The 14,499-nt window shown below is 43.6% G+C and overlaps 1 protein-coding gene across 1 annotated transcript in view; it reads left to right on the top strand.

The window, feature by feature from the left end:
* Positions 1-4,067: 4,067 nt before the first annotated feature.
* CYBB (cytochrome b-245 beta chain) overlaps positions 4,068-14,499 on the top strand; it is a 70,275-nt gene continuing 59,843 nt past the window's right edge. Inside the window, exon 1 of the mRNA XM_075265106.1 lies at positions 4,068-4,340. Coding sequence (XP_075121207.1) covers positions 4,096-4,340 — 245 coding nt within the window. The 5' untranslated portion in view covers positions 4,068-4,095. The remainder of the gene's footprint in view (positions 4,341-14,499) is intronic.

Here is a 14,499-nt window from a genome sequence, read left to right as displayed (position 1 = left end):
TTTTTTTTTAAAGAACAATACAATGAGCAGAATAACTTTACAAAATCAGAACATATCAATGAGAATAGAACATCACTTTGTAGCAAATGCATCATAGTTAAAGATACAACGCATGTAACATTATAAGTAAGAGCAACCAAGTACATCAAAGAGCAACGTGGTCGCAGATATCTAGAGGCCTGCAAACTAGAGTTGAGCAATAAACTGCAACAGGGGAGAGACACGAATTGTAGACCAGCCCAAAGAAGAAAAAGAGGAAGAAGGCAACATATAGAGGAGAGGTAGGAAAGGGAGGGGAAGTACCCAAATGGCCGGGAGAGGCATTACTAATGTATGTGTAGCAGCCATGGGGTCCAGGTCTTCACGTACCTATCATGTGTGTGGGAGGACCAGCACATCAGTTCATCAAACCTAGCGAGTTGGTTAACTATGTCGATCCTCAAGGATATAGGAGGGGCTGCTTGATTCATCCAGAATAAGGGGTTGAGAGACTTTGCAGCCGATAACAGGTGGGTCACCAGTTTGTCTTTTTCGGGGTGGCAGTCACCGGAGGGCATAGAGATGAAAATCGTCTCAGGGTGAAGGACGAAGTATGGGTAGCTGACTGCTCTGATAACATTTTGGATCTCTCGCCAAAAAGATTGAATGATGGGGCAAGTCCACCAGATATGAAGATAGGAGCCAACATCCGACAGACATCTCCAACAGCGGTCTGAAGAGTGTAGTTTTTTTCTGGAACAGCCATTCAGGTGTCCTGTACCAGTGGGTAAGTAGCTTATAACTGTTTTCCTGAAGTCTAATGCACAGTGAGAAACCATGAGAGTGGTTCAGGATGCTAACCACATCGCCTACAGTCAGCGAGACCTGCAGCTCTTTCTCCCACTGAGACATATATGATAGTTTATAAAACATGTGGGGTTTGAGGCAGTGAGATATTTTGTGCAGCATCGCTGTCTTGGAGAGCAGTAATTTTTCAAATATATTGTTTTATTTACATTTTAACCCATTAACAAAAATCCCCTTAACAAAAATCACCATATTCTGACACCATTAACTCTTTTACACATCTAAATACGGAGGTGTATATGACGTCTTTTTTTGCAGGACCAGGCGCACTTTTCAGTTATACCATTTTGGGGAATTGCTATTGCTTTGATCACTTTTTATTAAAATTTTTTTATCAGAGGCAAAACAACGAAAAAAGAAATCCTACTGCTGTCATTGATGAACGAGAAGAGTGGGAGGGAGGTTGTGCCCTGTTCTGAATGGATCTGTGGTATGTCCTATATACAGAGAGAGAGAGAACACTTGACCTATTTGTGGAAATATTCAGTTGTAGATATTTGGTTTTGTAGCATGTAGTGCTTCATGTTATTGTTGTTTACATCACTTCTTTGTGCAAACTAAGGGAGCGTTCACACTACCGTCGGTGTCCGACAGGTAGTGTCCGCTCCTAGTGTCCGCTCAAAATCTGTCACGGACATTAGGAGCGGACACCCTGCAGGGTTTTTCTGTCCGCTTGAGAAGTCGGACATCTTCACTTGCGGACAGGGAAGGACGGGCACGGAGTGCAAAAGAACGCACCCGATGCCCATTGAAATAAATGACAGGTGTCACAGACACAGCTAGTGTCCGCTCCTAGTATCTGTGACAGATTTTGAGCGGACACTAGGAGCGGACACTACCTGTCGGACACCGACGGTAGTGTGAACGCCCCCTAACTTAAATTGAGTCAGTCACCTGATCCCAGCTCCACAGATAAAAAAGTTAGTGTCAGCTAAGTCAAGCAGTGTTTTCCTTTTGTGAATTGATGTCTCTATTGCCAAGAATGCCTTTGTTGCTCCAAAGATCTAATTTCCATATTCACAGAAACAGTGATATTTTAGCAATGGATGTGCTGATTCACAAGGGGAAAACACCATTTGATTCAGGTTACCCTAAATTATCTATCTGTGAAGCTGGGTTGATGGGTTCTGGTGAAAGACTCCCATTCATACAGTGGGGTCTAGTGTAACGGTCCTGTTACTGCCTGTATATGGACAAATGTTGCTTTGCTAAGGGGTAGATAGAGGTTTAATGTTTCAATGTGAATGGAAATGGGGTGACTTATGGTGACCGCAGCTCCACCAGAACGATGCCCAAGGAATATGGAACTATGTTCTCAATTTTTCTTGGCTATTTAATCCATAGAATATTATTTGATATTTTTTATATATATTTGATCCCTTTTTCTATGGACTGAAGTCTAATTTCGGCTAAGTGGGCAAATATTTATTCATCACATGCAGTTTGTCTATTTATTACAGAGGTCAAATTTGACCAAAGGTGTAGAGGGTCATGAAGTAGTGATGTTTGCATTCAGGGAGCACTTTATTGGTGGGGTGATGGGGGTCACTTCCCCATTTAGCCTGGAGATGCTGAAATCGCTAGTTATACTGGAGGATGAATTAGTGGCCATTGATAATATAAGTTGTGTAGGTGACTATTGATAATGATTATCTAAGGGTCTTGGAGATAATTTTCCATGTGGGATGTCGTGACAATAATCTATAGGCCACACTCAGATTGGAGAAGCTGATGTCTTTATTAGTGAAGTTGTGAATACTCCTGGTGCTGTCATTCAGAGAGTCCTGGTTGTTGTGGTGCCAATACACCCTATTTCCTTCTCCTGTGGATAGTGCGCCTTCTCTCATTGGCTATAGATGCACTGTCTGTATTGCTCCGTACACAGTAACCATGATAGCATTGATTACTACTACTATATAGCATATCATAAAGTGTATAATTTTCTTACATATATGTTGTTTAGTAGCAGCAGACACCGCAGACTCCAAATGCACAGTATTGACTTACTGACACAGAAAACATATTTCTGTTGTGCTGTTAGTTTTTTTCTGGATTGCTTCTTATACAGGGATCAGGATAAAAGTGATCACTACTACTATATTATCCAGAACTAGAAATAGATCGGGCTGCTGATCTAGCATATTATACAGTGTATCATTTCCTATATACTTGGCAGCAGAAGATGCAGGTCCAGGAACTAGAGGGGACACTGTGTACAAAGCAAATCACACATAACTCTACCTGCTGTGATAACATGATGTCATCTACTGTCCCACGTCACATTATATGGCCGGGGCCCCATGTGGCGGAAACACCATGGGAAAAATTGCGGCGTTTTACAGTCAGAGCAAAGTGGATGGAATTCTAGCGAATCTCATGCCCACTTTATGGTAAAAAACGCAGTGTTGACACACCGTGATTTCCAAAACCGTCGCGGTTTGGGAAATCACAGCATGTCAATTATACCAATGGAAACGCCGGTGGTTTCCTCATAGGTATAATTTTAACAGAAAGTTCTAGGAGGAAACCTGGAAGAACTGTGATTTGTTGCCGCCATGGTTTCTCCTGCAGCGCTTTATTACTGCGGGACACTCCGTGGCGCCTTAGCCAAAGGGTTATGGGGTTCAGTCTTCTTAATGTGTGCGATAACATTGTATGCACTTCTTTCTATACACACTTTATTTGTAAAAAGACTGAAAATTGAGTTGTCACAAGGAACCAAATCCATTCTATAGGTCTGTGACAATATTTCTGAGCAACCAGGACTATACAGGAAGGGCACAACTGCTATTGGGCTATGGGAGACCCCCAAACACCTTATAAACAGCAGATTGGTTTCCATACTTGAAAAGAAGTGACAAATCTTCCATGCAGACCCAAATACTAGTGTGAAGCTGGTGTAAGCATGAAGGGGTGCAGCATGGGGAGCCTGCCATTACCATGCCTCCATGTGATGGACTGTTGTCCTGTACATAGGGGGTGTGGTATAGAAACAAAGGAGGTGACATGGAATATTGCAGAACCTTTCTCCCTGACAGTTTGTAGCAGTTGTCCAGCATGTCTGCTCCATGTGTCTCAGTGTAAGGCCTGCGAGCTGTATCCTGCCATCCATGTACAGTGCTGTATACAGGAGGAGCAGTGTGCGGCTCCTCAGCTGTACCAGCAGCACTGCAGACATAGGGAGTGGGGGAGGGCACACCGGGTGTGTCAGGCTGTGTGAGCTCTCCAGCAGCCCAGCACTCAGTCAGCATGAAATTCCCGGGCTCGGTGCTGGTGTCAGTCGCCCTGTTTGTGGCAGAGACAGTGACCGCAGTGTATATAAGCAGCACATACAGCTCGGCGGGAGACAGGACCTGGCACTCCCTCACCCTCCTCTTCTGCCTCCTGCCCTGTGTGCTGGTGCAGCTCAGCCTCATCTTTATCCACAGGGACCTGAGCAGGGACAGACCGCTGGTGCTGCTGCTGCACCTCCTGCAGCTCGGACCCCTGGTCAGGTGAGGACGGGGAGTGTAGTCGGGGGTCGTGACTTCACCTCTAGTATATAAGGAGACAGGGATGCTTCGCTACCCCCTCTGCACCTGCCATGTATGTGTGAGGCTGCACATGGGGGGATGCCAGCCATCTGTCACCCCTGGGTGTTTCCTGAATCCCAATCCCATCCTCCATTAGCTGCAATCCAACTGGTAATCCCTGGATATTACAGCTCTCTACAACTTGTCAATATGGAGTTATTTACATGAAAGACAGACATCTTATCAAATTCATGTTAGCCCTTTAACCCATTGAGGACTGTCATAATTTGGGTCTTTAGGGCCGAGTGATTTTTTCATCCATCAGTTTATTTTTATCAGGACCCCGAGCACTAGACAATTCACTAGACAGTATATACCATAACTGGTGCCAGGACAAGTTGTAGTCTTTTGGCTTTGTTTTGTTGTTTAGCTTCCTTTTCACAATGTTACCTTTATTGTAGCAGCAGACATGATTTGGACCAGTTCAGGACCGGCCCATTTTCCCTGGTTCAGGACTGTGAACATTTTCGAGTTTTTTCATACATGCGGTTTTGATGGCTATAAAAAATTTTTCCATTCAAATAATTTTTACTTCTTTTTTCAGTGATAAGCGGGGCTTTCTTTTTATGTTTATATAGATTTCATTTTTGCATGTTTTTTGCTTATTTTAATATTCTATAACGAGGGGAGAAAACTTGCCGTCACTTTCATTAGCTGATACCACAGCATCTATTAAAGTTCTGGGATTTAACTTATCTTTGATCATGACTGAATGGTACAGCCAGTTACCTGTAGTGATCTTGTAGCAACACTGAGAGGTGCCTACCAGAAATATCCATCACGGAGCAAAATTAAGCACTGTCCAGCAATGGCTATATCCATTACTAGTCAGCGAAAGGTTAAAGAGGACCTATCACCTCCTCTGACTTGTCTGTTTTCAACAAGTGTATCCCTGTAATATAACAGTTATGCAGAATAACTCTGTGTTGTGCTATTCCTACTAGAAAGGCTAAGGGTATGTCGCCTAAAAGGCTAATGGTGTGTAGCCCTAATTTATGGCCGGGTTTACACGGGAGGTTTTTTGGACCGGATTTTGGCCGCCTCAGAATCTGGTCCAAAAAACGGCTAGTTGCGACTGGATGTCAGTGCAGTGCATACAGTGCACCAGTATCCAGTTGCAGCATTTGGCTCCGGATTAGGTCCAAATGAATGGACCTAGTTGGGAGAGAGTGTTGCGAGGCCGACGTCCGTGGCTGAATCAGCTGCGGAATCCGCCTGAAGAAAGGGTATGCTGCTTCTTTTTTCCGCGAGTGGTTTGTTCCCATTGAATTCAATGGGAAGCAGTTGTTTGAGCAGGATTTTGAGGCGGAGCGTCAAAATCCGGACCAAAAAAGCCATGTGTGAACCCAGCCTAAATGTTACTACTTTGGTGTTTCTTTAAATATTCTCACATTATGTAATCTGCCAGTACTAGACTGTGTAGGGACACATCGCTTTGACAAGGGGAATGGTAGCACCAGTTGCCAATATAGTCATATGTAGTTATACATTTCCAGGGCATATTGCAGAGGAATAGGACAACATAGTGTTGGGATAATTTATGAGGAAAGATGATCCAGATTAGTTATTGTATGGGGAATAATGATACCTGTCAGGATCGGTGACAGATCCTATTTTACAGCGTGATTCGTACAATATTTTAGTTTTCATTGTAATGTCACTGAGATTTGCTGCATGTAAGGTGGCCTGCAATGCAGCCTCCCTAAAGTGACATAGTAGCCCTTATGACAACGTTTGAAAGTAATTCAAGGCAAAGCCCTGTTCACATTTGTATCATGGTTCCTTTCACTCAGTTTTTCTAAGTTTGTTTTTTTTTATACAAAACAATCTAAATAAAACAATATAGTCTGCTGTGCTAGAGACGCTGATTCCATAATTAGATACTGGGATCTCTCAGAAAAAATTGGTCAAAGCAAATCCAATGAAAACAGCAGCACAAAAGCAGTGTGAATGGAGCTCTAATCACAGCCAATCTGTCAGAAATGTGAGTGGGAGAAGTGGTGCAATGCTTTAATCTAATTTTAATATATGACATGCACCAGTTCTGCTGCATGCCAGCGCAGGTTATGTAAGGTCATAATCCACTTGTGAAACACATCATGAATTATTCACACCAATGTTCGGCTTAATTGTACTCAAGCAGTGAAACACATTTCACATAGACTTATAGCTACTAAAGGTGGATAGAAGGCGGCAATGCAGAAATCCACCTAGAAAAAACCCACAGCAACCAACACTGCTCAGGCCTGGTGTTCAATATTTGTAATATATAATATGGAATTATTAATGTCGCGCTGTATAGAATTTATGGACTGTTTAACCCCTCAGTGACAGCTGTCATACGTATCAGGGCTCGTTCACATCTGTGCCCGGTCTCCGTTCTGCAAGTTTCCGTTTCCTGCACAAAACAGAGGCAGGAGACGGAAACCTGCAGGACTCTTTCATACCCATTCATTTGAATGGGTTTGAAAGATGTCCGGCCGTGAGCGGTGGTGAGCGCTTTATGCTCTCCGCCGCGAAACCGTTTTTAAAATCGGACACAGAGTCGGACATGCAGTACTTTGTGTCCGATTTAAAAAAAAACGGTTTCGCGGCGGAGAGCATAAAACACTCACCGGCGCTCACGGCCGGACCCGGTCTGACAGCTTTCCGTCTTCTGCATGCAGAAGACGAAAAGCTGAGAACGGACTGCCGAACGCTAGTGTGAATCTAGCGTCAGATGTGTACAAATTCAGCACCTGGTTAGCACAGTTGCCTTTAAGTGCCAAAGTCCTCAGTTCATATGTACAAGTATGTATGTTCTCCCCATGTTTGTGTGAATTTATATTGTGAGCCCTAAGACCGACAATGTCTGTAAAGTGCTGTAGAGTATGTTTGTGCTACACAAGTAAGAGAAAGAAATAAGTAATAAAGAAGGTGTGGACTTGAGAGCTGAACTGTATCGTACACTGACACTAGTCTTCAGAAGATGTAACTTTGAAGATGTTCAGCTGTTTAACCCTATATATGTTACAGTCAGTAGATATACACGGAAAAGTAACGCTGGGTTCACACCTGCGTTCATGTCTCCGTTCTATGGTTTCCGTCTTCTGCATGGCAGAAGACGGAAACCATAGACCGGGTCCGGCCGTGCGCGACGGTGAGCGTTTTAGGCTCTCCGCCGCGAAACCGGATTTTTTTATCCGGACACAGAGTAGTGCATGTCCGACTCTGTGTCTGGATTATAAAACCCGGTTTCGCGGCGGAGAGCGCAAAACGCTCACCTCCGCACACGGCCGGACATCTCTCTCACCCATTCAAATGAATGGGTGAGAGAGACTCCTGCAGGTTTCCGTATCCTGCCTCTGTTTTAGGCAGGAAACGGAAACCTGAACTACGGAGAGGGCGACGCAGATGTGAACGAGCCCTAAGAAACAGACATATTTGGTATCTCTACATCCTTAAATGTCTGGACTAATAAAATATTATCTCCCAAAACAAGGAATAAAAAATTATTAGAAAACATATACGCAAAATTGAAATCAATAAAATTTAGAATTTATAAATGTCATATTATTATTATTATTATTATTATTATTATCATTTAAGTAGCACCATTAATTCCATGGTGCTTTACATTTGGGGGGTTTACATACAGTACACAAAATATGCAAACAAATACAGTACTAACAATGACCGACTGGCACAGTGGGATAGAATGCCCTGCCCACAAGGGCTTACAGTCTATGAGGGAGAGGGGTAGAGACAGAAGGTGAGGGGAGAGGCTGTTCAGATGGTGATGACAGTAATGTTTTTGGAGGTTGTAGGCCTTCCTGAATAGGTGAGTCTTCAGGGTCTTCTTGAACCCTGTGATTGTGGGGGTCAGTCTTATGTGTCTTGGTAAGGAGTTCCAGAGTATGGGGGATGCACGGGAGAAATCTTGGAGACGGTTGTGTGAGGAGCGGATGAGAGCAGAGCGGAGTTGGAGGTCATTGGATGATCTGAGGTTACATATGGGCAGGTAGTGGGAGATTAGGTCACAGATATATGGAGGGGACAGGTTGTGGATGGCTTTGTATGTTAGCGTTAGTACCTTGAACTATATTAGCTGGGCAATGGATAGCCAGTGAAGGGATTGGCAGAGGGGAGCAGCTGATGAAGAACGGGGGGAGAGGTGTATTAAGCGAGCAGCACAGTTTAAGGGGGACCGGAGGGGGGTGAGAGTATTCACTGGGAGGCCATGGAGAAGAGTGTTACAGTAATCTAAGTGGGAGATTATTAGGGCATGGACTAACATCTTTATAGTTTCAGGGGTGAGGAAGGAGCCGATTCGATGGATGTTCTTCAGTTGGAGCTTATGGTAACACAGTGAAAATTACACATAACATAAATGATATACATTTGGTATACTGTAAGTATCCATATGCTAACCCAAGTAACATAAGATAATGCTAAGTTAACTTATCATTTTTACAAAACCAAAAAAGCAATGACTAAGGCTTTGAGCTGCATATTTTCCATACCACTTAACAAATGATTTATTAAAGGTCTCTCAGTATATTATAAAGGCGCTATTACAATATATAGTGCCATTTGTATAAACAGGTATCATGTCGACTATTTTTTGTACAGCTAGATTCACACTTGCGCCGGGGTCTCCATCATTTGGGTCTACTGGGGAACTCAAACAATGGAGAGCATGGCCACTAAAATAGTGGTTACCCACTCTCCAGAGTCATTTTACACTGAAACCGGTAGAGAGAAAAATTCCTCCGTACATAACTTGTTTCACCTCTGATTTTCAGCAGATTTTGCAGCAGGGTCTCCTATATAGAGTCCGACGTAGTTGTGAATGTAATCTAACTGATCCACTATCACTACCACTATTAGGGAGCCTTCACACAATGTAACGCTGCGCTCATTCTGATCGTAAATAGACGTTCAGAATGAGCGCGTAAAAAGCAGCTCCCATTGACTTGAATGGGAGCCAGCATACGTGCGCACCCCATTGAAATCAATGGGAGGCTTTTTCCCCTATGCTTTCAATGTATTACGCGCGTAATACATTGAAAGCATAGGGAAAAAAGCCTCCCATTGATTTCAATGGAGAGCGCACGTATGCCGTCTCCCATTCAAGTCAATGGGAGCTGCTTTTTACGCGCTCATTCTGAACGTCTTTTTACGATGAGAATGAGCGCAGCGTTACATCGTGTGAAGGCTCCCTTAAAGTAGATGATTCATTTAGAAAGGTCAGTGCTTTATAGTTCTGAACATGGTTAAATATATCCAGCTGGTTTCTCTGTACTGGCGTCTTGTATACTTTGAGTGGCAATGAGTGTGCACATTTACTAGTCTATGAAACATGAAGACAGTCACTAATCTAACAGTAGGTGGGGATGTTCGACACTTGGAAATACAGCATGTGTAACTCCAGCAACGTGATTGGAATTGGAGTGTGTAAACAGATACGTATAAAAACAGGATCTAGTTTTGACATATGCTTGATTTACAGGTATGCTTCCTGATATATTACTAAATACTGCAGTCACTGTAGTGTATGGGGACTCTGTCTGCCATTCTGCTTTAACCTAAGGCCACACGTTGCGGAAACACTGATTTTTGCTGCAGATTTATTTAACAGAAGAGAAATATCTAAGTGCTTTATTTATATTTTCCATTCCTTTTCAAGCCACTCCTGACCCTAATGTATACTCTATATATCAAATGGATTCCGTGTCAAAATCCAGCCCAAAAAACCCAGTGTGAACTTACCATCAGACTATAATGGGGTCTGTGTGGTTTCCGTTTGGTTTCCACACAAAACATACAGAGAAAAAAGTGCTGCGCGGACCTCTGAGGACCTCATCTTTGACATACTGACTTTGATATATAGAGTATAAAAAGAATTTCATATAATGTTACATTAGGGTGAAAAATTGCAGAAATGCAGCATTTTTTGTTACATATTTTGCTGTGTTTTTTTTCAGCAAAAGTCAGGAGTGGCTTGAAAAGGAATGGAAAATATAAATTTGATTCATTTCAGGTATATAAAATTAAACACACCTAAAATTAATCAGTGTCACACTTATCTCAAAGTGAAAGAACTGGTGCCCGGGGACTGCATGCAGCTATAGCCACATCCAGGTACATAGTATGTCCTAGAGAGACTGGTCCTGACACACCTACACCCTCTAGTGTGCCCCACTCTAGACCCCCTCCAGTTTGCCTATCGGCCAGGCATTGGGGTAGATGACGCCATCATCCACCTTCTTCACAGAGCTCTCTATCACCTGGAGAAACCCGGAAACACTGGGAGAATAATGTTCTTTGATTTCTCCAGTGCCTTCAACACCATTCAGCCAGGGCTATTGAGGGACAAGCTGTACCTTGGTGGTGTGGACCAGCACCTGTCCAACTGGATACTAGACTACCTGACTAACCGCCCTCAGTATGTGAGAGCCCTGGACTGTGTGTCTGACACTGTGATCTGTAGTACGGGGGCACCACAAGGTACAGTTCTTGCCCTATTTCTCTTCATACTGTACACTGATGACTTTAGGCACAACTCATCCAGCAGTTACTTACAGAAGTACTCCGATGACTCTGCTATAGTTGGCCTTATCACTGATGGCGACGATAGGGAATACAGAGACTTAAACCGGGATTTTGTTGAATGGTGCCAGCAGAACCACCTCAGTATTAATGCTGGGAAGACCAAGGAGATGTGGTGGACTTTAGTAAACGGAGAGGTGCTCCGACCCCAGTGGAGATCCAAGGAACATGTATTGAGATAGTCAGGACCTATAAGTATCTAGGCGTGATCCTCAACAATAAACTAGACTGGGCTGATCACCTGGAGGTGCTGCACAGAAAGGGCCACAGCAGACTCTACCTGCTCAGGAGGCTGAGGGCCTTTGGAGTCCAGGGGCCACTTCTTAAGGCCTTTTTCAACTCTGTGGTTGCTTCAGCCATCTTTTTCGGTGTGGCCTGCTGGGGGAGCAGTATATTAACCAGGGACAGAAATAGACTTGACAGGCTGATCAGAAGGGCCAGCTCTGTCCTGGGGAGCCCCCTGGACCCAGTACAGGTGGTGGGTGACAGAAGGATACTGTCCGTGGTGACCTCCATGCGGGAGAACAAATCCCACCCCATGTATGAGACCTTGATGGCACTTGACAGTACTGTAAGTGACTGTCTGCTTCACCCCAAGTGTGAGAAGGAGCGCTGTCGCAAGTCTCTCCTTCCAACCGCAATCAGGCTGTATAATCTACATCAGACCAAACGAAGATCACTCAGTACAGAATACTAATGATTATGAAGTCTTCCTTCTTTCTTCTTCTGCTCTTTAGCTGCTATGTACCCCTAGTATATCTTCTTTTCTCAGCTTATGTGTGTCTACTTCCGTAATATATTACTGTGTGTTATCCTGTATCTGTATTACTATGCTGCTGTAACATACTGAAATTTCCTCACTGTGGGACTATTAAAGGATTATTTTATCTTATTTTATGTCACCTCCCTGAGGGAGCCTGCACATGGAGTTTACACTCCCTCATTCTAAATGTAAAACTCGTTCAGAGTGAGCGGGGTAAAAACAGATCCCATTGACTTGAGTGGGTGCCGGTGCCAAAATCCGCCCCACCTGCCCCCCGTGTGAACTAGCCCTAAGACCCCTTGCAGACGGCTGTAGTGTGAGTCATTGTACTATTCGTGTATTTCACAGATAGCACACTGACCCATTTTTTTCTATGGGCCCGTACACACGACCGTGATTTTCACAGTCCCATGTGTGGGGCGACAGTCTGGGCCGTATCAGATAGAACAGATCCTATTCCTGTCCTATTTTGCGTTCCTTGCTTCCGTGGCTCCTATTCATTTAAAGAAAGGAGCCGCAGAAGCATGGTGCATTTATGGGCAGCACATGGGAACATCCCCTGCTCCCCCGTGTGCAGCCCGTGCTTTTAATTCACGGCAGGCTGGTTGCAGCAGGTGCGTGTGCAACTCACCTAAACCATATACATGGGATGGCTTGCAGACTACATCAAACTTCCTTTACATATAAGATACCCATACACATTAGACAAAAGATGTCTGAACCTAGTGGTCTGACCAATTTCTAATGTGGAAGAGTGCCTCACCACTCTCCTCTGACTGCAGATGTTGGCATGCCTGATTCTTTGTTCCTTCAGGTGGCTAAACAGCTCCTTACGTTTAATATTTATAACATTTTGTGAACATATATTAGGGAAATGTATAAGTGATAGTAGGAAAGCTGGTATAATAAGGAGGGACAAGCAGTGATATTCATATATTCCCTGTGGCTTTCCTGTCAGCCCATCATCATATTATAGTAGTAGTCTGCTGACAGATTTGCAGGACCACGTAGTAGTTGAATGTAAAAATTCCCCACAGTCCTGAATCTTATTATCAGAAAGCTTCCACCGAATTATTAAACATACTGAACCTAGAATGTTATGTGCTGTCCAACTGTGAGCTAAATTGCTGCTCATTTAAGACATATCCCCAAGTTGCCACCTTCTTATCACCCTCACACTTCCTTCTCCTTTTCTCCAAACCTCAATGGGATACATTCAGCGTTTCTCTAGCAGCCATTACTGTTGCTAAGCAATAAGCGTACAACCCGCGACTTACCTTTCCACCACAATTTACGATTAGCGAACTTAAAAGAAAAGTGTCAGCTTTGAAATACTACATTTTAGAAGGATAAAAAGCTAAAGAACCAGCATCAGAGAGGTGTTGGTTGGCAAGCCTAATAGAAGCCATACAGTGTGTAGTCTAACAGATCTTGTGGATTTTAATAATACACATATTTGGGATCCATATCAGTTCTGTGCAGTATGGATTGTGGATACAGTGCTAATGTTAGCTTATTATACATCACATTATTTTCTTAGGGTGGTATGTGAATGCAGAGTCAGCATAAAAAATGTTGTGCTGTTCTTCATCAGATTCTGTATATCAGACCTTATTCGTAGCCTACAATCAGTAATATGTAAAATAGGTGTATAATGTGGTTCTGCTTCATTCTGGGCTGGTCACCTCACTCTGGATCCATGTTGTACAAGCGTAGATTATGATGTTAATCTGTTTTCCCTTCCCTTCTGTCCCACCAGCAGGTCAGTGCTGGGGATCTATCAAGAAGAACCCCCAGTAAGGGCCCTCTTGAAGAATAGAACTTAAAGTGGAATGGCCAAAGAAAGTGGCCTCTGTACCCTGGGTGTTAAATCTTTAATGATTAACCCTTTCGCAGTACAGCGCATGTCGGGCGTTTAACTATGGCGGCCGCCCGGGAGTCAGGTGGCCGCCATAGCCGCCGGATGTCTACTGTGTTACACAGTAGACAGCCAGCGGTAATGCCTCCGATCGGTCCCCGGACCGATCGGAGGCATTAACCCCTCCGGCGCCTCGGTCAAAGGCACGCCATTTTGCCGGTGATCGCCGGCGCCTGGAGCAAGCTCCAGGGCCGACATCATGTTTCCATGACAGCCGGGAGCCTTGTAAAGGCTCCCCGGCCGGTCTGCAGTCTCTTTCTTTTGTAGGCTGGTCTATGCAGCCTGCAAAAGAAATGATGATTTATTGCAATGCATTAGCATTTTAATGCATTGCATTAGTGATCAGACCCCCTGGACTTCAGGACCCCTAGGGGGTCTAACAAATGCAAAAAAAATAAATAAAAAAAAGTAAAAAAAAATAAAAATTTTTTTTTAAAGTATTAAAAATTCAAATCACCCCCCTTTCCCTAGAACACATATAAAAGTACTTAAATACTGTGAAACCCATACATGTTAGGTATCCCTGTGTCCGAAATCTCCCGCTCTACAAATCTATAAAAATATTTTTCCTGTACGGTAAACGCCATAGCGGGAAAAATAGTCAAAAGCGCCAAACCGCCGTTTTTTCCTTGTTTTGATTGTGATAAAAATTAGAATAAAAAGTGATCAAAGCAATAGCATTTCCTGAAAATGGTAGAACTAAAAAGTACACCCAGCCCTGCAAAAAAAGACATATCCCCATACACGGACATATAAAAAAGTTACGACTGTCAGAATATTGCGACTTTTAGAAAAAACATTTTTTTAAC

This window comes from Leptodactylus fuscus, chromosome 2, assembly GCF_031893055.1.
Source record: "Leptodactylus fuscus isolate aLepFus1 chromosome 2, aLepFus1.hap2, whole genome shotgun sequence".
Classification (NCBI taxonomy): Eukaryota; Metazoa; Chordata; class Amphibia; order Anura; family Leptodactylidae; genus Leptodactylus; species Leptodactylus fuscus.
Note: the sequence above shows the minus strand (reverse complement) of the source record. Positions and strands in the feature narration are given on the sequence as shown.